Here is a 27,611-nt window from a genome sequence, read left to right as displayed (position 1 = left end):
TTATTACGTAATGACGTCATCACGCAGAGACATCACAACGTCATTTAGCAACTTTTAGCAACAAATTGACCTGCCTCGAGCAACTTCCCCTGAAAATGAGTTGGCAACACTTCGTGGTTGATGCTTTTTGTCTACTCGCAAATTAATGTATGAAACGTTGATTTGAACCTTCTGACCAACTAGTGGACCAGACGGCGCCCCACTGTCTGATTAATATCGCGTGATTACTGATAAATGTTCTCGATTATATCGACCTTTTGTTTCTGTATGGGAGGCACCTATCTGTTATAGCATGAGCCAGAGAAGCTCCGCCTACTTCTCTCATTCCAGGAAGTATATTGTCGCGGTCTCGCCCTTCGTCAAATCATAAGCTGCAAATCAAGAGTCCCTCTGCTATCAATACTACAGCTATGAATATGAATGGTTATAAAGTATCACTCAACGGTGGATAGCTTTAGTTTAACGTAGGTTTTTAGAGTATGTCTAGGTAGCTAGCTTGTTAGTCCATGTGGTCCCATCGTAAACGGCTAACTTTAGCTAGCTAGTTGACATGTTCAACCATAACTTTTACGGATAAGCGTGATATTCTTTTAGATGGCACACATCTACAATAAGGTATGCTTTTGTGCTGGGTCAGAATTGTGAGCTGTGCCATTAATATTGCATGCATGTCTTCTATGTTTTATTGTCACAAAAACAACATAATTCCATCACTAAACAGATATTTCAAAGATGGACTTTGAAATATCCCATATGCTGCAAGACCTACAACAAGGTAAGGCTCCTGAAGAGGGACATTCCCCAGCAGAACCTGATACGCTGCTCTCTCGTCCAGTGGCTGAGGTCCTGCTTCATGTCCAGGAGAAACTCAAGGCACCAGGGCTCACCACAGAACAAAGTGGAGCAATCCTTCATATTGTGGAGCAGCTATTCAGACTGGGGGACAGACACTGGCTTTTTTCTGAGTGTTGCAGCAATCAGAGCACAGACTTGACAAGGGAGTATGTAGACTTTGTGAGCTCCCTGACACTGTATGCTGCTTTGCCATTGTGTGACAATGACAGTGGCACACTACCGGAGAGTTCCTTTGAGGCCACCCCGGCCAGAGCCTGTGTCGTGAGTTCAGTAGTCTTAGCCCTGGTACAAAGACTTGGGAATGGAGGAGAGGCTGTTTCCAGCCACTGCCAAGCCACCTCCTGGGTCTTCCTCACAGGTCCACTTGCCCCCCTCTTGTGTGTGTTTGCGTTGACTCATATGCAAGAGCAGGCATGGACCAGTGAGGCCTCCAGAACAGCTGCATCTAACCTCCTGGACTCAGTGGTCCAGGCAGGGGACTGGGAGACCACTTCACAGCTTCTGTTTGGGAAGAACAACACAGAGCGCCAACCAGTCCTTGGCTCCATCTTGGAGATCCTGCAGTCAGATTTAAAAAGGTGAGTTCTGTCAAAATGACTCACTAGTAAATAGTGCAAGTTGAAATTATTCAGAACATTTCAAACACTTTAACCTCCTCTGCGTTGTTGACCATATTTCATCAACATTCCCAATCTCAAAACTGAATATCCTTTGCATTATTTTTTCAATCAGTGCACCGTGCTGTGAATGTTTTGAATGTGTTTATAATGTTTTGCAGGGACAGCTGGAAGCGAAACCAGGCCACTAAGCATGTATTTGCCTGGATCCTCATGCAGGTGGGCCGGCCGTGGCTGGCCGACTATCTGGAGAAGGTTTTCCCCCCTTCACTGCTGATGTCGGATGATTACTGCACTGACAACCAAGTGCTGGGAGTACGCTGCCTGAATCACATTGTCCTCAATGTGGTGAGATGTACTATATCTCTGAATTTTCAGATAATGCCGTTATCTACAGTAATGGGTTGTAAAACTATGTGTGGTGTTTTGTGTATCTGTTCAATTAACGTCTCCCCCTTTCAGCCTGCTGCCGATCTCTGTCAGTACAACAGGGCCCAGGTGCTCTACCATGCCCTCTTCAACCACCTCTACACATCTGAGCCTCAGCTTATTGAGGTAATGCTGTGGCTTTCAATGGCATTAACAGCTTTTGTATGTACAATGCACCGACCAGCATCTCATAATACATTTTGTATGTACTAGGTGACCAAGTAGGCTCATTCACATCATGGTATTCTATTGTTCCATATACTGTATCTTCCCCTCTGTGGCTCAGGTGGTCCTTCCATGCCTGATAGACCTTCTGCCTGTGTTGGAGAAAGACCCTGCTTGCACTGGGCTCCCCAGGAAGCCTAACCGTTATGACGAGGTGCTGCGGCTGACCCTCACCCATATGGAAATGGAGCATAAACTTGCACTTCGGAGTGTCTATGCCAAGTTTCTGGAACACTTAATTGAAAAGTGAGGTCTATCTCCTCTTGCTAACAATTGAATGGATTTTTTCATTACACTATTATTACACTGAGTATCTGTGAGAAATTGCATTTGTTGTGATCTCGTGGTTCTGGTAAATGCCATTTTTAAAATGTAAGACAATTTTGGACACTTTTGGATTGTACTTTTCTTTTGTTAGGATGGGTATCGTCATTGTTCGCCATCTGAAACGATTGGAAAGAGTAATCATTGGGTATCTAGAGATCTCAGACGGTCCTGAAGAACAGACTAGACTGGCTATCCTGGATGCTTTAGAAAAGACCCTGCTCATCGCCTGGCCAAGGTTGTCATTACTCCCAGCAAATAACTTAGACTAATGGAAATCCCATCTCTGTTTTTGGTGTCATGCTGAGTGTTTGTGTCCTCTGGACTTGCAGAATGGAGTGCCGTCTTTCCGCCCTGGTGCAGAGTCTGTTGAGGCTACTGTGTGACCTGTCCACAGAGTCCATACCCCCAGCAGTGAGAGAGGAGCTTGTCACCAAGGCCACTCATTGTCTGCTGCTGCTGGACCACTGCACCCAGGGCAAGCTCAAGGTAGGCATAGAACAGTATCACTGTACCACTTAGGGTCTTGGGTCAGCTTTTAACCTCCAAGTAAATTACCTGTTGAATACAACTTGGCAATAATCAGAAGTTGATTTAGGGCTCGATGAAGAGCTGCACTAAAGTGCATTAGGTATTTAAAGGCGACGTTTCAGCGCTAGCGGAGACTGCATTCACGGTAAACGCTACATTTGTCAGCTCAATCCTAAAATTACCTTTACATTTCAATCAGGCTATAAAGCTGATTTTCAGCGATACGGATTGATTTGAGCTTCTAGAGCAGCCATATTCAACAGATCCGGACTCAGAACTGGGTCAATACGGACCACGAGTCCTGCATGTACAGTGCATTCGTTAAGTATTCAGACCCCTCTTTCAAAATTGTTATGTTACAGCCTTCTTCTAAAATTGATTAAATTGCTTTTCCCCCCTCAATGTACACACTATCCTATAATGACAAAGCAAAAACTGTTTTATTATTTTTGCAAGTTTGTATTAAAAAACATCACGTTTATGTAAGTATTCAGACCCTTCACTCAGTACTTTGTTGAAGCACCTTTGGCAGCAATTACAGCATCGAGTCTTATTGGGTATGACACTACAAGCTTGGCACACCTGTATTTGGGGAGTTTCTCCCATTCTTCTCTGCAGATCCTCTCAAGCTCTGTCAGGTTGGATGGAGAGCGGCGCTCACAGCTATTTTCAGGTCACTCCAGAGATGTTCAAGTCCAGGTTCTGGCTGGGCCACTCAAGGACATTCAGAGACTTGTCCTCAAGCCACTCCTGCGTTGTCTTGACTGTGTGCTTAGGGTTGTTGTTCTGTTGGAAGGTGAACCTTCGCCCCAGTCTGAGGTCTTGAGCCCTCTGGAGTAGGTTTTCATCAAGGATCTATGTACTTTGCTCCGTTCATCTTTCCTTGATCCTGACTAGTCTCCCAGTCTCTGGCTCTGAAAAATATCCTCACAGCACGATGCTGCGACCACCATGCTGCACCGTAGAGATGGTGCTAGGTTTCTTCCAGACGTGACGCTTGGCATTCAGGCCAAAGAGTTCAATCTTGGTTTCATCAGACTAGTGAATCTTGTTTCTCATGGTCTAAGAGTCTTTAGGTGTATTTTGGCAAACTCCAAGCAGGCTGTCATGTGCCTTTTACTGAGGAGTGACTTCAGCCTGGCCTATCTACCATAAAGGCCTGATTGGTGGAGTGCTGCAGAGATGGTTGTCCTTCTGGAAGGTTCTCCCATCTCCACAGAGGAACTCTGTCAGTGACCATTGGGTTCTTGGTCACCTCCCTGACCAAGGCCCTTCTCCCCCGATTGCTCAGTTTGGACGGGCGGCCAGCTCTAGGAAGAGTCTTCCAAATCATGTCCAATCAATTGAATTTACCACAGGTGGACTCCAATCAAGTTGTAGAAACTTCTCAAAGATGATCAATGGATACAGGATGCACCTGAGCTCTATTTCAAGTCTGTTTTATGTTTAATAAATTAGCAAACATTTCTACAAACCTGTTTATGATTTGTCATTATGGGGTATTGTGTACAGATTGATGAGCGAAAAAATGTAGTCCATTTTAGAATAAGGCTGTAACATAACAAAATGTGGGAAAGGTCAAGGGGTCTGAATACTGTATGTGTGTGTATGTATGTGTATATATATATATATACAGTGGGGAGAACAAGTATTTGATACACTGCTGATTTTGCAGATTTTCCTACTTACAAAGCATGTAGAGGTCTGTAATTTTTATCATAGGTACACTTCAACTGTGAGAGACGGAATCTAAAACAAAAATCCCGAAAATCACATTGTATGATTTTTAAGTAATTAATTAGCATTTTATTGCATGACATAAGTATTTGATACATCAGAAAAGCAGAACTTAATATTTGGTACAGAATCCTTTGTTTGCAATTACAGAGATCATACGTTTCCTGTAGTTCTTGACCAGGTTTGCACACACTGCAGCAGGGATTTTGGCCCACTCCTCCATACAGACCTTCTCCAGATCCTTCAGGTTTTGGGGCTGTCGCTGGGCAATACGGACTTTCAGCTCCCTCCAAAGATTTTCTATTGGGTTCAGGTCTGGAGACTGGCTAGGCCACTCCAGGACCTTGAGATACTTCTTACGGAACCACTCCTTAGTTGCCCTGGCTGTGTGTTTCGGGTCGTTGTCATGCTGGAAGACCCAGCCACGACCCATCATCAATGCTCTTACTGAGGGAAGGAGGTTGTTGGCTAAGATCTCGCAATACATGGCCCCATCCATCCTCCCCTCAATACGGTGCAGTCGTCCTGTCCCCTTTGCAGAAAAGCATCCCCAAAGAATGATGTTTCCACCTCCATGCTTCACGGTTGGGATGGTGTTCTTGGGGTTGTACTCATCCTTCTTCTTCCTCCAAACACGGCGAGTGGAGTTTAGACCAAAAAGCTCTATTTTTGAATCATCAGACCACATGACCTTCTCCCATTCCTCCTCTGGATCATCCAGATGGTCATTGGCAAACTTCAGACGGGCCTGGACATGCGCCTGCTTGAGCAGGGGGACCTTGTGTGCGCTGCAGGATTTTAATCCATGACGGCGTAGTGTGTTACTAATGGTTTTCTTTGAGACTGTGGTCCCAGCTCTCTTCAGGTCATTGACCAGGTCCTGCCGTGTAGTTCTGGGCTGATCCCTCACCTTCCTCATGATCATTGATGCCCCACGAGGTGAGATCTGGCATGGAGCCCCAGACCGAGGGTGATTGACCGTCATCTTGAACTTCTTCCATTTTCTAATAATTGTGCCAACAGTTGTTGCCTTCTCACCAAGCTGCTTGGCTATTGTCCTGTAGCCCATCCCAGCCTTGTACAGGTCTACAATTTATCCCTGATGTCCTTACACCGCTCTCTGGTCTTGGCCATTGTGGAGAAGTTGGAGTCTGTTTGATTGAGTGTGTGGACAGGTGTCTTTTATACAGGTAACGAGTTCAAACAGGTGCAGTTAATACAGGTAATGAGTGGAGAACAGGAGGGCTTCTTAAAGAAAAACTAACAGGTCTGTGAGAGCCAGAATTCTTACTGGTTGGTAGGTGATCAAATACTTATGTCATGCAATAAAATGCAAATTAATTACTTAAAAATCATACAATGTGATTTTCTGGATTTTTGTTTTAGATTCCGTCTCTCACAGTTGAAGTGTACCTATGATAAAAATGACAGACCTCTACATACTTTGTAAGTAGGAAAACCTGCAAAATCGGCAGTGTATCAAATACTTGTTCTCCCCACTGTATATACACTGCTCAAAAAAATAAAGGGAACACTTAAACAACACAATGTAACTCCAAGTCAATCACACTTCTGTGAAATCAAACTGTCCACTTAGGAAGCAACACTGATTGACAATACATTTCACATGCTGTTGTGCAAATGGAATAGACAACAGGTGGAAATTATAGGCGATTAGCAAGACACCCCCAATAAAGGAGTGGTTCTGCAGGTGGTGACCACAGACCACTTCTCAGTTCCTATGCTTCCTGGCTGATGTTTTGGTCACTTTTGAATGCTGGCGGTGCTTTCACTCTAGTGGTAGCATGAGACGGAGTCTACAACCCACACAAGTGGCTCAGGTAGTGCAGCTCATCCAGGATGGCACATCAATGTGAGCTGTGGCAAGAAGGTTTGCTGTGTCTGTCAGCGTAGTGTCCAGAGCATGGAGGCGCTACCAGGAGACAGGCCAGTACATCAGGAGACGTGGAGGAGGCCGTAGGAGGGCAACAACCCAGCAGCAGGACCGCTACCTCCGCCTTTGTGCAAGGAGGAGCACTGCCAGAGCCCTGCAAAATGACATTACATCAAAGTTGGATCAGCCTGTAGTGTGGTTTTCCACTTTAATTTTGAGTGTGACTCCAAATCCAGATCTCCATGGGTTGATAAATTTGATTTCCATTGATAATGTTTGTGTGATTTTGTTGTCAGCACATTCAACTATGTAAAGAAAGTATTTAATAAGAATATTTCATTCATTCAGATCTAGGATGTGTTATTTTAGTGTTCCCTTTTATTTTTTTGAGCGGTGTATATATATATATATATCATTTTTATCAGTCTGGCTTTTAGCTGCTGTTGTAGTCGTAAAAGGTGCAATTTTTTAATTTTGTAGTGCATGGGCAGTTTACCTCTGTCATTCACTGACAGATCTTAGAGCTATTCATAACCCGTCAGAAATGTCCAGTTGATCAACTAGGCCATGTTAGCGAGGTAGGTAAATTAGGCTAACCAGCTATCTTATAGTTATCATGGTCAGATTACGCCGTGTTTGTTCACAGGCCTCAACCCCCATTTGATTTTGTTGAGTCATTCGGGTGTCACTGTAAAATGTGTAGAATTGCAAGAAATGTTATTTTAAAATGTATACATTTTCTCTGCCAACAAGAAGGGTGTGAACAGTTTGGGGTTAAATGTGTTGCGAGATGGGGGTTTGTTACTTTGCCAAAGAATCAATGACCTTTGCCACCTAGGACTGGACCTTCTCAAATTGTAGTTAAGTACCCCTCGAGCGTAACTAGTAATAAATTAATGTATTTCAAGTTGTGTATGATATAAATCTGAGCTCCAGAACGTCTGAGATAAAGGGGCAAGTTATTGCCACTTACACTGAACAGAAACACAACTTGTTATGTGTTGGTGCCGTGTTTCATCAGCTGAAATAAACAATCACAAATGTTCCATACACACAAAAAGATTACCTCTCATAATGTTGTGCACAAATTAGTTTACATCCCTGTTCGTGAGCATTTGTCCTTCACCGAGATAATCCAACCACCTGACAGGTGTGGCATATCAAGAAGCTGATTAAACAGCATGATCATTACACGAGTGCACCTTGTGCTAGTGACAACGGTACTCTAAAATGTGTAGTTTTGTCACACAACACAATGCCACATGTCTCAAGTTGAGGGAGTGTGCAACTGGCATGGTGACTGCAGGAATGTACACCACAGCATTTAATTAATTTCTCTACCTTAAGCCGCCTCCGAAGTTTTAGAACATTTGGTAATACGTCCGACCAGTCTTACTTGATGTCAACAGAGTGCCCCATGGTGGCTGTGGGGTTATGATATAAGCTGACAAGGAACACAATTGTATTTTGCCCGATGACAATTTGAGTGCTCAGATACTGACGAGATTGAGGCCCATTGTCGTGCCAGTCATCCACTGCCATCTCACGTTTCAGCATGATAATGCAAGGATCTGTACACAATTCCTGGAAGCTGATGGTCACATCAGATACCGACTAGTTTTTTGATACATGCTTTTTTTTTTAGGTATGTGACCAACGGATTAATATGTATTCCATAGATTAAGGCCTACTTAATTTCATAAGGAAATCAGTCAAACTTTGAAATAGTTGTATTTTTGTTCAGTATTTTAATGGTAACTATTCCTTCTTCAGATGCTTCTAAAGGATGTCGACAGCAGCTGCACCAGCACCTATGTCCTGAGATGCATCGAGACAGTCACAATGGCCCAAAGATGACATATCTAGTGTTCATTCCTCCATTGGAAATGAAGCCCACATCTCTATGGATATCTGGAACAGTGATAAGATGAATGTGGTTAATTGAGCAGGACTGACAGAACCTTGATCTCCCTATATGTAGTCTGGCAATATGAGACTGACCCAAGTGCTATTATACAGTAAACTGACATGTTCCATTCTGTATGTCAGTGGATCCCACTGTATTTATTAAAACATCACTGGTTGAGAGCTGGCAAGTCATTCTTTATCAAACAGCAGAAACTGTCATTTTTTTCAGCCAGGTTGAAGACATTACATTGTCAGGCTACTCGGCATTGAGATTTATTAATTTGAACAAATGGGCAGAAGAGGACCTGTCGGTGGAAAAACTGAATCTAAGACAGCAAATCATTTGAAATTGCATACATGGGTGACAATTTAGTGGGGTCAAGCTTGATCACAGGATTACGCCCCGTCTCATAATCCACCCAGGAGTGATACATTGACAAATTACTGGAAGTACAGTCCCATTAGGCAAAACATTCTTGACAGCTCAAAGAACCAAAAGGCTTGATGCCTTCCAGTAGTAATCCTTCCAGACAACATAACCAGGTTAACCTCCCAAACTAAGAAAGGCCTAGAGTCCATGTCAGAGGAGGTCTGACTATGTTGCCTTGCTTTTGGGGACAGGCTCCGTCTCCTGTTCAAACTCAATCTCCACGTAGGCCCTTTTCTTCTTGAATACAGCGCCTTTGAGGGGCATCTTTCCTTTGGAGCCTGAGGCCTCAGTCTCCTCTTCCATCTCTTCTTCAGACTCATCCTCTTCACTGGATTCTTCCTGTTCATCGCTGCCTGCCTTCAGATTGTCCATGTCCTTCCAAAGGAGACATGTTTAGTCTTAAAGCATATCACATCCTATATTAGTCAATGTGAGTGATCTTTAGATGTGATCATGCTATATTTTTTTAAGTTACCTCAAAGTCACTGAGATCGCTCTCTTCTATTTCATCCTCAGCGACAAATTCTTTCTTTCCAACATCCTGCAAACACATTCACTTGATTAAAATACATCAGATGGCATTGGGCCTCCCACTTGGGTTTCATTTTGAACAGTGCTAATGTCCCGCACCAGACCCTGCCCAATATATGAGGCATCTTATTGGTTGTGCTGAAAGGAACACTTGCAGTCCAAGGACCAGTCCAAAAACTTGATATTGTTGAGTAATTGCACTTAAGAACTATCTTAAGATTGAATGATTTTCATACCTTCTTAATGTCTTAACTATCTTAAGATGTTTGTTGCTAGTCAACCTACCTAGCAAGCAATGGCAATCATGTTAGCATATTTCCTACTGAGATTACTGTTCTAAAACATGTTCTTGGGTTTGAAATAATCAATACTGAAACTTTCAGATGAAGTTTGAGTGAATTAAACATGTTCAATTGCTTTTATGAGCTTATTCTCTCACTGCCCTGAGTTTAAGACAAGGGTTTATCTACCTTGGAATTAAGAACATATCCAATAACTATTTTCAAGAATCTAATTTCTTAACTTGTTGCTTAAAGAGAAACAACAAACATTTCCAAGAACCTTTGAGGAATAGCAACTTTGCTTAACTTTCTTCATAAGTCTATAGTTAGGAACAAATGGCAGTTAATACATTTCTTCTTAAATCTGTAGTTAAGGAACAGGTGGCAGTTAAGATATTTCTTCTTAAGATTTTGTGAATCTGGGTCCTGCTCAATAGAAACTCAAGGAGCAGTTGTCACCTCATCATCCTCCTCCTCCTCCTCTGAGTCGGTCTCACTCTCCTCATCCTGGTGCTCCAGTGCCTTATCAAAGGCATGGATGGGGAAGTTGTAGATGTCTCCATACTGAAAGAAATAGAACATTAATATTCAATCTCCTGTTATGAACATACCATATTTGTCTCATGCAGTTTTACATTGTCTGAAACTATTCTTCAGGAGGTGACAAATTGTGAAGTGATTGACACTGTACATAATCATGTATTTACCGTTCCTTGTTTCAGTCTCTCCAGCAGTTCTTTCTCTATTGCGTTATCAAGCTGTGCAGCAATCAGGGCCTTTTCCTGTAAAACAATAGAATATGAATCTCATGCTTAGATCACATTACATTTTTGTAAACCATACCCTTTGACATGAACTCTTGAATCGCCAATGCCTTACAGTCTATTCACCAACACTCCTTGGAGCAGAACAGTTGAATGCCAGGGCCAAACACTACTGAACTGTTTAACCAAGTACGTACCTCTTTCCTTTTCTCTCTTGCCTCCACCTTTCTGCTAAGGGGGACCAGTTTCCTCCTGAAAGATCATACATTTACAGTTAACACGTCATTTGAATAAAATAAAAAGACAAGTTAACATTTACTATACAAGTTAAAGGAAACCAAACTAATTTCCGCAAAGATCAGTTTACGAGTGTGTGAAAGGAATGGTGTATATAGGTTGGATGCTTACTGTCGTTTGAGCGTGAGCTTGCGGATACGGATGAGGTACTGTGTGATCTTGGTGAAGCGCTGTTTACATTTGTGTCTGATGAAACGGGGCCAATAGATCAAGTTCTGGTCAATCTGTTCCAGAGCCTTCTCATAGTTCTTACTAAGTTTCACCTACGAGACAAAGTTGAAGTTAAAGAAAAGACATCAAATATAAACCAATGTCTTAACAGACAGTTCTTTAGTTCTATTGTCACTTACCTTCTCCCACATCCGGGCAGGGAAGGCTGCCCTCTCAATAACCTTCATATATAAGAAACATTGACCTAAGAAAAAAGGTAAGCAGACACATTAAACCTCAATTTGAATTGTAATCTCAATACCCTTATCAACTACTAAAAACATACTTCCTACGTGTAGCTAAATATTTCTGATACTTATTTCACAGGAGACAACTTACCTTTCTCCTCTCTTATAGTTGCATACTGACTGTTTGCTAGTGGGCAGGATGACCTATTACAAAGTCCAGTTATATTGTATTCATTCCGGCAGAAGTTCTGAACCTTTGTCCTGTTAAAAGACCAACAGAAACAGTCTTTTGTAAGTTAACCACCAATGAATGACCTTATCATCTTGATAGCTACAACAAATGAGCTGGCGTTAAAAGCACTAAATGGGTTCCACATCCACACACTTGTGAAAAGATTAAACTTCAACAGTGGGTAACTTACTTGACTTTGAAGGAACAGAACGCTCTGTTTCCTATGATATCCCAGATAACCTAGAAATTAAGTGTTAGATTAGTTACCTGGTCACTTTCCTCCAAAACCATCTACCAAATATCTAACTAGGGGCAATTCTACGGTAACAGTGACTCTGATTTTTCACTTTAAAATGTACATGTGCAGTTTGTGCCATGATTTGCATCTGTCCGGTTACTCAAGTAAATATATTTTTACAAAATGTTCAGTGGAATTTTTTCACTGCAGTCCTTGTGTATAGTTTTATGGCTTGTTTTACTTTACAATCGTCGGTTTTTGCTTGACATATATCTTAAAGGAAAATAATCTTGAGTCTCAGCATCACTCAATCACCCTGGAATTGACCCAGCTAGCAAATTTAGCCGGTTTGCTAGGTAACGTTATATGGCAGAATACACATTGATCAAGCTAGCTGGCAAACCAACCAACAAGCTGGCATTTTATGTATCATTGTTCGTCATTGAAAGATTAGATAATCTATGTGAATGCATAATCACAAGTCAATATTGTAGCTACAAGTGTAAAATAAACTGATGTCCAGAGCTCGCTAGATAGCGCGTGGCGTCGACACAGTCGTGTCTCGGATATCAGCTAGCTAGTATCTCTTCACTTACATCGTCGTGCTGCATTTTTAGTTCCCCACACGAGTGTTGTGAATTCTCCGATTGTTTCAAATATATATTTTTTTATCAACTCCAAATAGTACAACTTTACAGGCAAGGTGTAGTTAGGTTTTATCTCAGTACTACCACATGGAACAATAGGAAACGGACGTTATTCTTCTTCTTTACATTTGTATTGCCGGATCGCAAACGTGAAGTGCATACACCGCCGCCTACTGTACTGGAGTGTGAGGACATTCACGGGGTGGTGGGCCGAAGCCTTAAAACGTGAAGTTGATCGATCTCCGTCAAAGGAGGAGCAGATTTTTTTTGTGTGACATAAACATATTATGACTATAAAATATGTTGGCACCTTCAATAATTGCAATTTTTGTTTATAAAAAGTATATTTCAACACTTGGCCGCTCAGGCAAATTTGCCGAACGCCTAAACATGGAACCAATCAGAACTCCCGTACCAACCCGTCATGATGAATCAACCAATGGCCTGCTTATATATACGACGTAAACACAGCCTTTTGTGAAAACGCGAGCTGCTGTCTGATGAAGAACAGATATTGCTAGCTAGCTCCCAGAATGAAGTACGATACGTATCTGTTTTCGAGTACACTAGAAATATTTCGCATGCAATACTAATTGTCTTGATTGTATGAAGAGGTAACTCCATTGAATGGAGATTTAAAAACGACAACTGCATATGCATATTAGCCAATACATATGCCATAGTCTACACATACAGCATTGTGCTCTGAACTCTAAATCAGATGAGTTCTCAAATAGCAGCTGCCCAATACCAAGGTGGGCATGCATTGGAAAATAAAGAAAATCTTGCCAATCCATTTGTTATTCTGCTCTGCTATGACTGAGTGAGACTTGTTTCATGCATATACAGTACCAGTCAAAAGTTTGGACACACCTACTCAATCCAGTGTTTCTTTTACTATTTTCTACACTGTAGAATAATAGTGAAGACATCACAACTATGAAATAACACATATGGTATCATGTAGTAACCAAAATAGTGTTATACTAATAGAAATATAATTTATATTTGAGATTCTTGAAAGTAGCCACTCTTTGCCTTGATGACAGCTTTGCACACTTGGCATTCTCTCAACCAGCTTCACCTGGAATGCTTTTCCAACAGTCTTGATGTAGTTCCCACATATGCTGAACACTTGTTGGCTGCTTTTCCTTTTCCTTCCTTTTCAATCAGCTGTCCAACTCATCCCAAACCATCTCAATCGGGTTGAGGTCAGGTGATTATGGAGGCCAGGTCATCTGATGCAGCACTCTATTACTCTCCTTCTTGGTCAAATAGCCCTTACACAGCCTGGAGGTGTGTTGGGTCATTGTCCTGTTGAAAAACAAATGATAGTCCCACTAAGCGCAAACCAGATGGGGTGGCGTATTGCTGCAGAATGCTGTGGTAGCCATGCTGGTTAAGTGTGCCTTGAATTCTAAATTAATCACAGACAGTGTCACCAGCAAAGCACCATCACACCTCCTCCTCCATCCTTCACGGTGGGAACCACACATGCTGAGATAATCCGTTCACCTACTCTGCGTCTCACAAAGACATGGCGGTTGGAACCAAAAATCTCAAATTTGGACTCATCAGACCAAAGAACAGATTTCCACCGGTCTAATGTCCATTGCTCGTGTTTCTTGGCCCAAGCAAGTCTCTTCTTCTCATTGGTGTCCTTTAGTAGTAGTCTTTGCAGCAATTTGACCATGAAGGCCTGATTCACGCAGACTCCTCTGAACAGTTGATGTGGATATGTGTCTGTTACTTGAACTCTGTCAAGCATTTATTTGGGCTGCAATTTCTGAACTTATCCTCTGCAGCAGAGGTAACTCTGGGTCTTCCTTTCCTGTGGTGGTCCTCATGAGAGCCAGTTTCATCATAGCGTTTGATGGTTTTTGTGACTGCACTTGAAGAAACTTTAAAAGTTCTTAACATTTTCCGGATTGACTAACATTTCTCTTTGCTTATATGAGCTGTTCTTGCCATAATATGGACTCGGTCTTTTACCAAATTGGGCAATCTTCTGTATACCACCCTTACCTAGTCATATAACAACTGATTGGCTCAAACGCATTAAGAAGGAAAGAAATTCCGCAAATTAACTTTTAACAAGGCGCACCTGTTAATTGAAATACATTCCAGGTGACTACCTCATGAAGCTGGTTGAGAGAATGCCAAGAGTGTGCAAAACTGTCATCAAGGCAAAGGGTGGCTACTTTGAAGAATCTCAAATATAAAATATATTTTGATTTGTTTAACACTTTTTTGGTTGCTACGTGATTCCATATGTGTTATTTCATAGTTTTGATGTCTTCACTATTATTCTACAATGTAGAAAATAGTAAAAAAATAAAGAAAAACCCTGGAATGAGTAGGTGTGTCCAAACTTTTGACTGGTACTTTACATACAAACAAAGAACACCATCAACTAATGTTTCACCATTTATTCAGTAAGAAGACAAATTGCAAAGGTGTCAGGCAGTATTTGAAGTATCTAAATATTGTGTAACCAACCAATCAATGTATGTCAGTATGAATGAAATTAGTGGGTCCTGTCTTGATCACTATTAGATTTACACTAGTTGTCAGTGGTGTAAAGTACTTAAGTACAAATACTTTAAAGTACTACTTAAGTAGTTTTTTGGAGTATCTGTACTTTACTATTTATATTTTGCCTACTTTTACTTTACTACATTCCTAAAGAAAATAATTTAAATAATTAAATAATTTTTACCCATACATTTTCCCTGACAGCCAAAAGTATTCATTACATTTTGACAGGAAAATGGTCCAATTCACACTTATCAAGAGAACATCCCTAGTCATCCCTACTGCCTCTCATCTGGCGGGCTCACTAAACACAAATGCTTTGTTGGTTAAATATGTCTGAGTGTTGGAGTGTGCCGCTGGCTATCCGACAATACAAAAATAACTGGAAAATTGTGCCGTCTGGTTTGCTTAATATAAGGAATTTGAAATGGCTTATACTTTTACTTTTGATACTTAAGTACATTTTCGCAGTTCCATTTAAGTATATTTAAAACCAAATACTATTAGACTTTTACTCAAGTAATATTTTACTGGGTGACTCACTTGAGTTATTTTCTATTAAGGTATCTTTACTTTTACTCAAGTATGACAATGGAGTACTTTTTCCACCACTGCTAGTTGTCCTATAGATTTTTGTAGTCTTAAATTATTACTTGAAATAAACTGAAAGCTAAAATGCTTGTGACCGAACATACAGTTGAAATTTCAAGTTTACATACACTTAGGTTGGAGTCATTAAAACTCGTTTTTCAACCACTCCACAAATTTCTTGTTAATAAACTATAGTTTTGGCAAGTCGGTTATGACATCTACTTTGTGCATGACACAAGTCATTTTTCCAATAATTGTTTACAGACAGATTATTTCACGCTGTATCACAATTCCAGTGGGTCAGACGTTTACATACACTAACTTCACTGTGCCGTTAAACATCTTGGAAAATTCCAGAAAATTATGTCATGACTTTAGAAGCTTCAGAAAGGCTAATTGACATCCTTTGAGTCAATTGGAGGTGTACCTGTGGATGTATTTCAAGGCCAACCTTCAAACTCAGTGCCTCTTATCTTCACATCATGGGAAAATTAAAAGAAATCAGCCAAGTTCTCAGAAAAAAATTGTAGACCTCCACAAATCTGGTTCATCATTGGGAGCAATTTCCAAATGCCTGAAGGTACCACGTTCATCTGTACAAGCAATAGTTCGCAAGTATAAAAACCATGTGACCACGCAGCCGTCACACCACCTCAGGAAGGAGACGCGTTCTGTCTCCTGGAGATGAACGCACTTTGGTGCGAAAAGTGCAAATCAATCCCAGTACAACAGCAAAGGACCTTGTGAAGATGCTGGAGGAAACAGTTTCAATGAATTGAATACCTTTCACACTATTTTAACCATTTAATGAAATCCCGGTTCATGATCAGACGGTTGAGGTGCATTGCGTAACAATGAGGTCACACCTGTCACAGAAAGACTATGACGCTCCCGATCATCACATTTTATGAACCAAAAGGATCAACTTTGCTAAAGGTTCCAAAAGTATTAGAGGAATGCTCATAGTCTTTTAGAAACTGGTTTCGAAACAAAGTCCACGTTTTCTTGTATAATTACATTCAACGAATAGTACAAAAATATAATCACAATTCCTCAACATGAAAGAAAGTAAAATGTTTGTGAATTTCCAATAAATTACAGCAAACCGTCAGTAGTTCACGTTATAATATATTCACAACTGATGCATTCTGGGACATTGGATATAGTTAGCAAAGAGGAAGAGTCGAAGCGAGAGCGATAACTCGGCCGGAAATATGTCTTTTCGAGCAGGTGCCGTTTTTTAGTTTTTGTATGGAGGTCAATGAAAGGGAATTTGGTTAACAAAAAATGTAATGGCCTATTTGCCACAGGTACAAAAGTATCTATATTCATAGTAAAACGAGTCTTATATCGACATAACCTGAAAGGCCGCTCAGCAAGGAAGAAGCCACTGCTCCAAAACCGCCAGAAAAAAGCCAGACTACGGTTTGCAACTGCACATGGGGACAAAGATCGTACTTTTTGGAGAAATGTCTTCTGGTCTGATGAAACAAAAATAGAACTGTTTGACCATAATGACCATCGTTATGTTTGGAGGAAAAAGGCGGAGGCTTGCAAGCCGAAGAACACCATTCCAACCGTGAAAGCACGGGAGTGGCAGCATCATGTTGTGGGGGTTATAAGGGATTTGCGTCAATTCAAATCTGGTATCAGGACAAAATGTGATTCAGAGTCACCGAATATACTTTAAGTATTTTTATTAAACTCAAGCGATAAATGGTAAATGCAATTTTTGTATATACGGGTTCACTGTACCACCCCGCAGGGTAGAACAGGGAACTGGCAGGATGTAAGTAAACAGCTGTTCTTATACTGTGACAGACGTAGTTCCAACCCGTCTGTTGGCCTATCACAGTAGAGGCTGAGCGTGGTTTAAACTTTGCTCAGCCTATCGCCGGCGCTCAGAGACTGGTCCCAGCCTCTTGGCGCTCCTTGGTGTCCGGCGCTGTTGCTGTGTAGATTACGCTCCCACACCCCAGAGACTGAGGTCAGATAGCTCTGTAACATTGTCTGAGCTATTTGCACCTGCATACAAAGCACACTGTTCTCGCTCAAGGCTAACCACAGCTTCCCAGCACACTTATCTGGGGCTAACTGTTACTTCCAGCACACACACACAGACACCCAGGCGCCCAGGCCAACAGTTGCTAATATTCAATCACGTGATGTAGTATTGGGTTATAGTGCAATAAACATAAATCCTAACAGGGTGCTTTGCTGCAGGAGGGACTGGTGCACTTCACAAAATAGATGACATCATGAGGTAGGAAAACTATGTGAATATATTGAAGCAACATCTCAAGACATCAGTCAGGAAGTTAAAGCTTGGTCGCAAAGGGTTCTTCCAAATGGACAATGACCCCAAGCATACTTCCAAAGTTGTGACAAAATGGCTTAAGGACAACAAAGTCAAGGTATTGGAGTGGCCATCACAAAGCCCTGACCTCATTCCCATTGAACATTTGTGGGCAGAACTGAAAAAGCATGTGCGGGCGGGCAAGGAAGTCTACAAACCTGACTCAGTTACTCCAGCTCTGTCAGGACGAATGGGCCAAAATTCACCCAATTTTTTGTGGGAAGCTTGTGGAAGAATACCCGAAACGTTTGACCCAAGTTAAACAATTTAAAGGCAATGCTACCAAATACTAATTGAGTGTATGTAAACGTCTGACACACTGGGAATGTGATGAAAGAAATAAAAGCTGAAATAAATAATTCTCTACTATTATTCTGACATTTCACATTCTTAAAATAAAGTGGTGATCCTAACTGACCTAAGACAGGGAATATTTACTAGGATTAAATGTCAGGAATTGTGAACAACTGAGTTTAATTGTATTTGGCTAAGGTGTATGTAAACTTCCAACTTCAATTGTATGTTCGACCTAGCATATATGCCTACATCATTCGGGATTGGGTCGTGGCAGGGGTTCAGGTGGGTCATAGGTTGACATTTTTTGCATATAAAAAATGAATCCATTATAGTGTCAGTCAGCCCCTTAAAACTGACCAGAGTTTAAGATCTTTATAAAGTTAGATGTTCTGAAGCAGAGGGGTTTTATTTTGTACTTACTATTTGGTTCATGTTTTTATACCGCTATTCTCTAGTGGGTTACAACTGTTGTTTTAGTGGTTCACGAAGCCAAACGCTTGGGAACCCCCAAAACGAATAAAAGCCTCTGCTGCATCCACGGGCAATTACTTGCATTTACCCTTCAACTAAACCTGCATCTGTGCGAAAAATTTGAACCTTTCAATGAATTGAATACCTTTCACACTATTTTAACCATTTAATGAAATCCCGGTTCATGATCAGACGGTTGAGGTGCATTGCGTAACAATGAGGTCACACCTGTCACAGAAAGACTATGACGCTCCCGATCATCACATTTTATGAACCAAAAGGATCAACTTTGCTAAAGGTTCCAAAAGTATTAGAGGAATGCTCATAGTCTTTTAGAAACTGGTTTCGAAACAAAGTCCACGTTTTCTTGTATAATTACATTCAACGAATAGTACAAACATATAATCACAATTTCTCAACATGAAAGAAAGTAAAATGTTTGTGAATTTCCAATAAATTACAGCAAACCGTCAGTAGTTCACGTTATAATATATTCACAACTGATGCATTCTGGGACATTGGATATAGTTAGCAAAGAGGAAGAGTCGAAGCGAGAGCGATAACTCGGCCGGAAATATGTCTTTTCGAGCAGGTGCCGTTTTTTAGTTTTTGTATGGAGGTCAATGAAAGGGAATTTGGTTAACAAAAAATGTAATGGCCTATTTGCCATGTGTGGCTTATTTGATCGAATATACGTTTCGCAATGATTAGGTTGTTTAGAGTTTACTGATAAAGCTAAGGACTCGTAAACTTTGAGGAAAAAACATTTATCGGAGTTATGCCTCGTCGTCATTAGTTACCACAGTCATAAAGTCATACACCTCGCCTATTTTCACAATTGATCTTCTTAAATTGTGCTTTTAAACCTTAATCACACTGTTAACCTTATGCCTAAAACTAACCTCAAATAAAAATCACATTTTTGTTTTCATGAATTTTACAGACTATTTTGACTTTGTGGCTGTAGTAACTAATGGCCACCGTTGAGCCTGTTTTTCACGCGAGTATATGCTCTCTCATTGGCTAGAATGTGCCCACCTGATCTTGCCCCCTCCCGAATGCCTCTATTTTTTAAAACATGTATTTTCATTGTTTGAGTGGCTTCTAGAGTATCTGGTCAATATAATGGATAATATGTGTAGTTGCTCTGTCCCTTGACATCCAAATCGACCAATAGCCCCTCCTCCCTAGATCTAAAGGGGTTAGAGAGGTGTAAATCAGTGACACGTCTTCTTTACATTATAAGGCCTCATGCTATGGAAGAAAGAGGTTTCTTATTTACTTGTTTTTATGCTCGTTCATAACCAGGTGGGAAGGGGGTAATTACAGTTGGGAAGTTGTAAATACCAGTTGGATGCATTCACATGCTCTGAACTCGTTGAGAAACGCTGATTGGCTAATGGCCAACAACCTAGTGTCAACCATAACCAAAAGTACAACTATCATGCTTGTTAAGAAATTATGGTGCTCAAAAAAACAAATCAATAGATTGCTTGTCATAAAGTTGTTGTAGTAATTTCCATAGTAGGTGATGTCAGAGGTTGGCATGTGGGAGAAGTCAGTGCTCAGTGTTGGTAGATGAGTTTCCCACTAGTAATTACCAGTTGGAGGGGCGTTCAAGTGTTTTTTCCCCCAGTCGTATGTGGTAAATACCACCTTCTCACTTTGTTATGATCGCAGCATTAGTGCCTAAGAAAACTCAAGTGAGACAAGATTAGGATCTGAAAAACAAGAAACATGATGTCCTTCCTCTCAGCCTTACCTTATGATGGCACACATAAAGGTGACAAGTGGCAGAACCGGATCTGAGGGCCTAGCTCCTTGACTATATTGTTTCCACTCATGATGTGCTAAAGTATTGATAAAGTAATCTAATAAATTATACAAGTTTGACAATATCTTGTAGCTAAATACACAGCGATCCTATAATTCATATTCTATATGTAATTCCATTGCTAAGTATTTCTCAGAGTTAGCATGACAGAGGGAATGGCTAGCTAGTATTTGAGTTTTGCAACACTCAATATTATGAGAGCTTTTCCATGGACACCATTTGGACTACTACACAATCGAAAATCTTACCAGGTTTGTGTTAAAATTAAACATAACATTCTTATATAACATTTAAGAACATATGACATACTTGTTTTAATATTCAGAGTAGTCTTTAATTATAAAATGTCCTTACAGAACTATGTAACATTAAAGTGTTTGTGCCAAATGACAAACTGTAACCATTTTCATTATTCAAAAATAATGCATTAGGTATATTAACTGAATGTAGAACACACAATGCCTTTGAGAACACATTTTACCTCTATATTGATGTATAAATAGGACTTCACTACTGTCCCTTAGCTATATCTAAATTCTCTTCCATTTCAACTCAAAATATGTTAGTCCTATTTTGACATACAACCACTGTGACTGAATATGTACACACAAGCTTCATCCTTACATGCACACACATTTCTCCCAATCAAATAAGGCAAGCTCTTTGTTGATACATACAAATAAGCCATGTTTTTGTGGAAAAATCAAAAACAAAAAACAGACAACTGATTTATTTAGAGATGTTACCCATTAAATGCTGTACAACACTGGCACCATTAGTTGGCACTCACTTATCATTATCAGTCAACTGGTTTCTGTAATGCATGGTACAAAAACAACAAAATAAATGTCACAATTTACATAAGCTCATAACCTTGAAAAGAACAAACTGACATGCAACTCACATCAACTTACATTTAGCTATAAACATGAAAACACAAGTCTGCTTTTCAGAAGTGGAACTGACATTGCACACAATACAGTACAACAGTAATGTAAAATGTTAAACACCTTGATGGCTCCCACAGCCATTGGCAGCATATGATGATTTCCACACCTTGGAAATCATGAAGGGACCATCAAGGATCTAGCATTTTGACCAAACGTATATCCAGGTGCACATGGTTCAGAGACCTGTTGCAGACCTTCAAGATGTCTTATCAATAATACTACATTGAGGTTAGCAGGAGCTGATCTTTGTACACAAGAGTGACTGTAGTAGCGGTAAGTAAACCTGCAGCAGCATCAGAAGAGCTGCTTAGGACAACAGTGACATAGGCTTCAGTAACACAAGGTGAACAATTTAAACATGTGTTAACAATACAACAATTCCCACGTAAAAGAACCATGACATAGTTCTTTTAGGTGAGAATTAGTTAAAATTCAAAATGCTGCAAGCAGGGTTCTAAGGTATGCAGTTAAATATTTTGCTGTGCGACCTAGAGTTTTCATTTGGGAGCACTGTGCGAAAGAATTATAATCCAATATATATATATTTTTAATAATTGCTGTAATGATAAAGTGTCACTGTAACATTGTTTCCAGAGTGCAGATTAGTTAGCGTCATGCTTGCACCATTAATACAGTGAAAACGGCTTGCTTCTAACCAAAACAGTTAAAAAGATCTGACCCATATTACCAGCGCAATGATTTTTTCCCCCCCCCGCATTTTACATTCATAAACAATGTCGCACATGGCGTCTGGCCCAATTGAACAGTGTAAATGTTCAGACATGCCGAAATCTGCAGAGGTCTCCCTTCTTTTAGAAACAAAGTGGACTTGAAACAAAGTACACTAAAAGATTTCGCATTGGAAGCAGTGACACAGGAAACGACAAGTTCCACATTTGCAGCCTGTGAAGGAATTGTCCATTTTGAATGGAAATGTATGTTGTTTCAAAGAAAGTGTCAGAACATTTGCCAAGGTCTGTGAATCAATGATTTTCTCAATGCCTATTGCCCTAAGACGTTTTTACTAAATCGTAGACGTAGATGTGAAAGTCGTCATCAAACTTGATGAAATAAACAGAGGGTTTGGCTTCAACCTGATGGATAACCATGCCAGTCCTTTTGCCGCCATCCTCTTTGGCATACTCCACTTGTTTGCCAACAAGGCTATCCACCACTTCTCCAGGCTCTCTCTCTGCTGGAGGCGAGTCATCTGCAAAAGCATAGAATATTACCAGCTTTAGTGAGATAATTGGTTGACTACATCTATGTAGTATGATTGTATCTACAGTAAGACAATTTAGAATTACATGTCTTTTTTAAAAGAGAGAGAGACATTAAACAATGAGTACGGTTACATGCACACAATAATGTGATTATTGTGGATAGGTTAATACAATAGTTTGTTTAAAATGTTTACATGCTTTGCAAGAAGAACGATTTCCCTAATAATCCTGTTTACATGGACACATCTGAAATCAGGCTACTGATAGGCCTTTTGATAAGTGCAGAAAATCGGCAATAAAAATATATTTGATTCTGTGTTCGGACATAAAGTTTGTATGCGAAAACTATTTATAAGATGCATACTTTCAGTTTTTCCGAACTCACTTCACTCGCACTACCTGGTGCTAGCACAGGCACATGCGCAGATCAAATACACCACCGGAACACCGATTAAGCTGTTCACATGTCCTAATTATTCAAAAGATTGCTCAGTGCTCAAAATTGAAGTAAGCATACACCGATTAGAACTATGTGTTCTAATCGGTGTATGCTTACTTCAATTTTGAGCTTATGCTGATTAAGATAAGCAGAGTAAGGTGTTTACATGACTATTGTATAATCTGCCTACTGCCATAATCAGTTCAATATCAAACTATTACTGTGCATGTAAATGTACTCAATGTCTACATTTTAAACACTGAAGATAATTTCTGATGGACTCTCACTTGAATCAGGCATTATCCGGAGATCCCCCTCTTTGTAGTCATCCAAGAGCTGGTACATGTACAAAACAGGGTCCTTTTCGTAAGTGATGTAGAACCATGTGTTCATAATGGGAGCCTGTGCTAGCACCATGCCCCTCCACTCCTCCTTTGGTCCTTCATCTTGCTCAAACATGTGCTCCACTGCTTTGCCTATCATGGTTTCTGCTAGCTGGGAATCGCTGACACGAGCTGGAGCTGCAATACAGAGAGCACTTTCAAATGGACAGCTAATATGGCTATGAAAAGACACATTTACTAATCTGTGATATAAGGTATGCATGATCAAACACACATCAAGCGCATAAGTACATTGGTTATACCATACTGAACAGACATAAGTGGAATATGCTTTTTATGGCAGAGCAAAGCCGATTTTTGTCATGTCTTCGCAACACATACCAACTCGGTCTGGTAAAACCTCCAGGCCTTGCACCCTCTCATCTTTGTGAAGCTCAAGTCCATAGATGCAGTCAAATCCATCATACTTGATTAGGTAGAGAGAGGGGTTAACAGGGACTTGGTCGAGAACTGTTCCTTTCCACTGGGAAACCTTGGAGTCTTCCTTCCACTGGTGTGTTATCCTGCAACCCACTATGTTTCGTCTGGGTTGGGCAATAGGCTTGCTTGGACCAACATTATTCTTTTGCTTCCTATAGAGATCCCAATTTGAGAGTCAAGGACAGCAATATGTAAATGAATGTCAAATCAATCTATGTAGTATCAGTTTGTAAGCCAACCTGCTTTTGGTCTTATGCTGTGTCTACACAATGAGAAAACTTACTTGTGGGAATTTTTCTTCTTCATCATATTTGTAGATACCCCAATATTCCCTAAAATGACAAAACAAACATGTGCATGAAATCTCACCAATCAGTATTTATTATTGTATCATATGTATATCTTAAAAATAACAGCCATATAGTGTAGTAGGCTATACGTAATGTGTAACGTTCCTGCTGCCTTCATGTACACAAGGCGAGAATGTGTCTCACCCCCATCAGCTCTGGGGCGCTGGCCTGGCCTCTTCCCAAATGGGGTCTTCATTGATATACATGTAGGTAAGCAGCCAGGCTGCCAGACTAGGGTGACAATGTCTCTACTAGGTAATCAGGAGAAAGAAGGACAGCATGCAGGTGGTGGCCCCAGGTGGGAGGATCACTCCCCTCCAGGGCAGGAACACTTAATGTGGCAGTTCAGACTGTTGAAAAATGAGCATGTGTTAAACATGACAACGTTATGATGAAGAATGACTTTGGGGTAGAAAATGTCATAACTAGCAAGTATCTCATTGCAAATGTAACTGATATGAACCTATTCAGTCATGCTGACTCGTGTGCTATAGACCTGTCCTTTTATACAATCATATATAGCACCAGTAGCTGCCTAAAAACAATTGCAGAACAGTATATAATTTTTGGTTGTTGCAGGGTGACTTAGTCTTACACACCATGTTCAATGAGTCATAATTACAGTAGAGACCAAGTAGGCCTACCAACACAGGTCAATCAGACTCGAATTACTATTAGAGGTCCATAGAGAAAGTAGGGCCCATCTTGGCTCAATTTGTCACAATTCTGATGTCATTTCTACAACGTTAGGTGTAATAGAATGATGTATACTTATGAAAATAAACAACATAGGCTGTCTTTCCTAATAATGTATAAACAATAGGGATTTACACCCCCCCCCCGATTTTTTTTTATCCAGACAGCAGAAATTACTTTTTAGTAGACTAGGATTAGACCCGCCCCCTTCAGACATGTTTTCAAACATTACTTACCTACAGGTAACATTGAAATAACGTTCGTCTCATTGCCTCGAACTCACTGTTGTATACTTTTATTTAACAGAAATGGCAAGCAGTTCAAGCTAAGTAAAACTACTCAATATGCTCTAGAGTGACCCAAGAAAGTATAGGATTGTCATTTTGTTTACAATTAATAAAGTCAAAGCGAGGAAATATGTTGCTTGACGTTGCATACATGTGCATCCTAAAACACCGATTCGCTTGACTGTCAAATAGGCGGATTGACTGGATTTTAACTGAGGAGGTCTGGTACCTCAATGTCAGCCATGTTGCACCAGTATATACAAACCCCGCATCAAAACCAGCGCAAGCGAACAAAGGAGGGGAAGGTTTGGGTCTGTCTGACATGCATTTGAAATGCAAACAACAAAGCGGGTTTATACACAAATTGCTCATGCACATGCATACCTCCCAATGAACTACTGTAGTTAGTGGTCGTCTGAGTCCATGCATTTGATTACCAATCGAGTGATTAGTTTGAGGGTTGCTTACCCGATGAATTGTACATCTAAATTGATCCCATCTCGCTTTTCCTCTGGCTCCGTTTGCATACACAACCCAAATCCTATGGCCGAGTCCCACCTATCCCGCTTTCTACCAAATAGTGATCTGGAAATGTAGATGGGGACGCGGGAAGCTCGGTCTTCCTGCCAAATAGTGGGTTCTTCGACCGCAAATTGCGCATGCGCGGACAATACAACACCATTCGTAGAAGCATACACATATTTGAAAACATCTGTATTTATGTTTAATACAAGCAATTGTGATTGGCTACCACTTGCAACTTTGTGATGAACATGACATATGAATACAGGTACATGAATATAAACAAGTAAACAGTTGTAATTACTTATTGTAGTACCGATATGAAGAAATACCACAGTTTACTATAGAATAATTGCTACATTACTTACTATAGAATTCTGTAGTAAACCGTAGTATGCTATACTACACACTGTAGTACCCCTCGATTGTGTAGTGCTTACTTTAGAATGTTGTAGTATATTGTGGAATAATATACTACACACTGTAGTATCCCTCGATCATGTGTAGTACTTACTATAGAATGTTGTGGTATACTGTAGAATACGATAGTAAATACTACAGTATTATCTGAAAAAAAACTATGTAGTAAATATTACAGTAACGTCCGCAAAAACACTACAGTCCACAAAAACACTACAATTAAACTATAGCAAATATTACAGTATTTAATTTGCATATACCCTGCCCATTCCCCCATATCACAATTTGTGCCACCCATAAGTGAGAAACCTATATGCCAAGTACATTCCATATATTGTGTTCCCTACATTTCTAGAAGGAAAATGGTCCCTTGAGAAGGCACAAACAAGAGGTATGTCAGGAGAAGTGCAGTGTTATCATAAGGAGATGTATACTTGGAATACGGAGGAGGAATGGGCGGAAAAGAGAGGCAGAGGAGGTCAAAAAGAGCAAAGGAGGAAGAGGGTGAGCTTGAATCAATTAAAAATAGCTTTTTGGTTTGTTAAAGAAGAATGGCAGAAAGTGTAAGCAGAGTGAGCTGTACGCCGGATCGAAGACAGGAGGAGGGCAAAGTATTGGAAGGGGTAGGTGTGGTGAAGTTCTCGGAGGCCTAGGCACTGAGGGTCAGGATAAATATGAGTCTGTGAAGGTAGGAGTGACATTTTTGGAAAAAGTGGACCTTTGCCTTTTGGCTGATCCATTTGTGGTTTCAGGGTGGGTGAAAACAGAGTTGGGTGCAGTGGAATCGGTGAGGGTTACCAGAAGTGGTCTTGTGATAATTGTTTGTATTTCTGCAGGTCAGAGGAAGCAGGCGTTCCGGGTTAAATAAATGGCGACAAGCGATGTGAATTGTTTTGCTCTCAAGAAAAGGGCGCCATTGAAAGGAGTGATTACTGGCGTAGAGATAAATGTGAAAGTTGATCAACTGAAAGGGAAGATTCCCGGTGTTTGTGATGCTCGTCGTTTGGTGCGACGCAGACAGGGTAGCATGAGTGGGGAAACAGAAGAGTCGTTGTCTGTTCTTTTGAGTTGTGATGTTGAGTCTTTTCCCGACAAAGTGATGTTATTGTATTTAAGTTGTCCTGTACAAGCTTTTGTGCCGAATACATTACGTTGTTACAGCTGTCAAGCTTATGGGCATGTGGCAGCACTGTGTAGGAGGGAGGTTCCTAGGTGTGATAAGTGTGCAGAATTCATGAGACAAAGGAATGTATAGCATTGGGGAAAGTGGTATGTGTTAGTTATAGGGGTGCCCATGCGTGGATCAGAAATGTCTGGTGTGAGAGAGGCAGGTTGAGGTTTCCAGGGTGAGAGTAGTGCAGAAGTTTATGTATTCTGAGGCAGTGAAGAAAGTAGATGAAGATGGGTCAAGGGGGAGGGATCCTGAGAGGAGTGGTGTGAGTAGTAGATCTGTACCAGTACAGAGGGATAGGCCAACA

At 40.7% G+C, this 27,611-nt stretch overlaps 3 protein-coding genes and 2 non-coding genes across 5 annotated transcripts; 1 reads left to right on the top strand and 4 right to left on the bottom strand.

The window, feature by feature from the left end:
• Positions 1–94: 94 nt before the first annotated feature.
• Positions 95–8,700, top strand: tti2 (TELO2 interacting protein 2). The gene is made up of 8 exons (XM_071402260.1): positions 95–615; positions 722–1,433; positions 1,634–1,820; positions 1,935–2,027; positions 2,188–2,372; positions 2,545–2,688; positions 2,783–2,939; positions 8,386–8,700. Exons 2-8 carry the CDS (start codon positions 733–735, stop codon positions 8,467–8,469), a joined length of 1,551 nt encoding a protein of 516 aa, XP_071258361.1. The 5' UTR covers positions 95–615; positions 722–732; the 3' UTR covers positions 8,470–8,700.
• Positions 8,644–12,535, bottom strand: mak16 (MAK16 homolog (S. cerevisiae)). Its single transcript, XM_071402261.1, has 10 exons — positions 12,288–12,535; positions 11,644–11,693; positions 11,373–11,482; positions 11,174–11,238; positions 10,935–11,086; positions 10,724–10,778; positions 10,470–10,544; positions 10,222–10,326; positions 9,426–9,491; positions 8,644–9,325 (listed from the first exon to the last, which is right to left on the bottom strand). Exons 1-10 carry the CDS (start codon positions 12,300–12,302, stop codon positions 9,116–9,118), a joined length of 903 nt encoding a protein of 300 aa, XP_071258362.1. The 5' UTR covers positions 12,303–12,535; the 3' UTR covers positions 8,644–9,115.
• Positions 12,536–16,288: 3,753 nt separating this feature from the next.
• On the bottom strand, positions 16,289–16,386 carry LOC139577403 (small nucleolar RNA U13). The gene has a single exon (XR_011675293.1). It is a non-coding gene; the product is annotated as a small nucleolar RNA U13 (small nucleolar RNA).
• A 2,388-nt stretch (positions 16,387–18,774) lies between these two features.
• On the bottom strand, positions 18,775–18,872 carry LOC139577401 (small nucleolar RNA U13). The gene has a single exon (XR_011675292.1). It is a non-coding gene; the product is annotated as a small nucleolar RNA U13 (small nucleolar RNA).
• Positions 18,873–21,137: 2,265 nt separating this feature from the next.
• On the bottom strand, positions 21,138–25,796 carry spinb (spindlin b). Its single transcript, XM_071402259.1, has 6 exons — positions 25,660–25,796; positions 24,353–24,558; positions 24,142–24,190; positions 23,760–24,010; positions 23,322–23,555; positions 21,138–22,582 (listed from the first exon to the last, which is right to left on the bottom strand). The coding sequence occupies exons 2-6, from the start codon at positions 24,402–24,404 to the stop codon at positions 22,383–22,385; spliced, it is 786 nt and encodes a 261-aa protein (XP_071258360.1). The 5' UTR covers positions 24,405–24,558; positions 25,660–25,796; the 3' UTR covers positions 21,138–22,382.
• Between the last annotated feature and the right edge of the window lie 1,815 nt (positions 25,797–27,611).

Source organism: Salvelinus alpinus, chromosome 5, assembly GCF_045679555.1.
Source record: "Salvelinus alpinus chromosome 5, SLU_Salpinus.1, whole genome shotgun sequence".
In the NCBI taxonomy this organism is placed as follows: domain Eukaryota; kingdom Metazoa; phylum Chordata; class Actinopteri; order Salmoniformes; family Salmonidae; genus Salvelinus; species Salvelinus alpinus.
The sequence above is the reverse complement of the archived record's forward strand: the minus strand, read 5'-3'. Positions and strand labels throughout refer to the sequence as shown.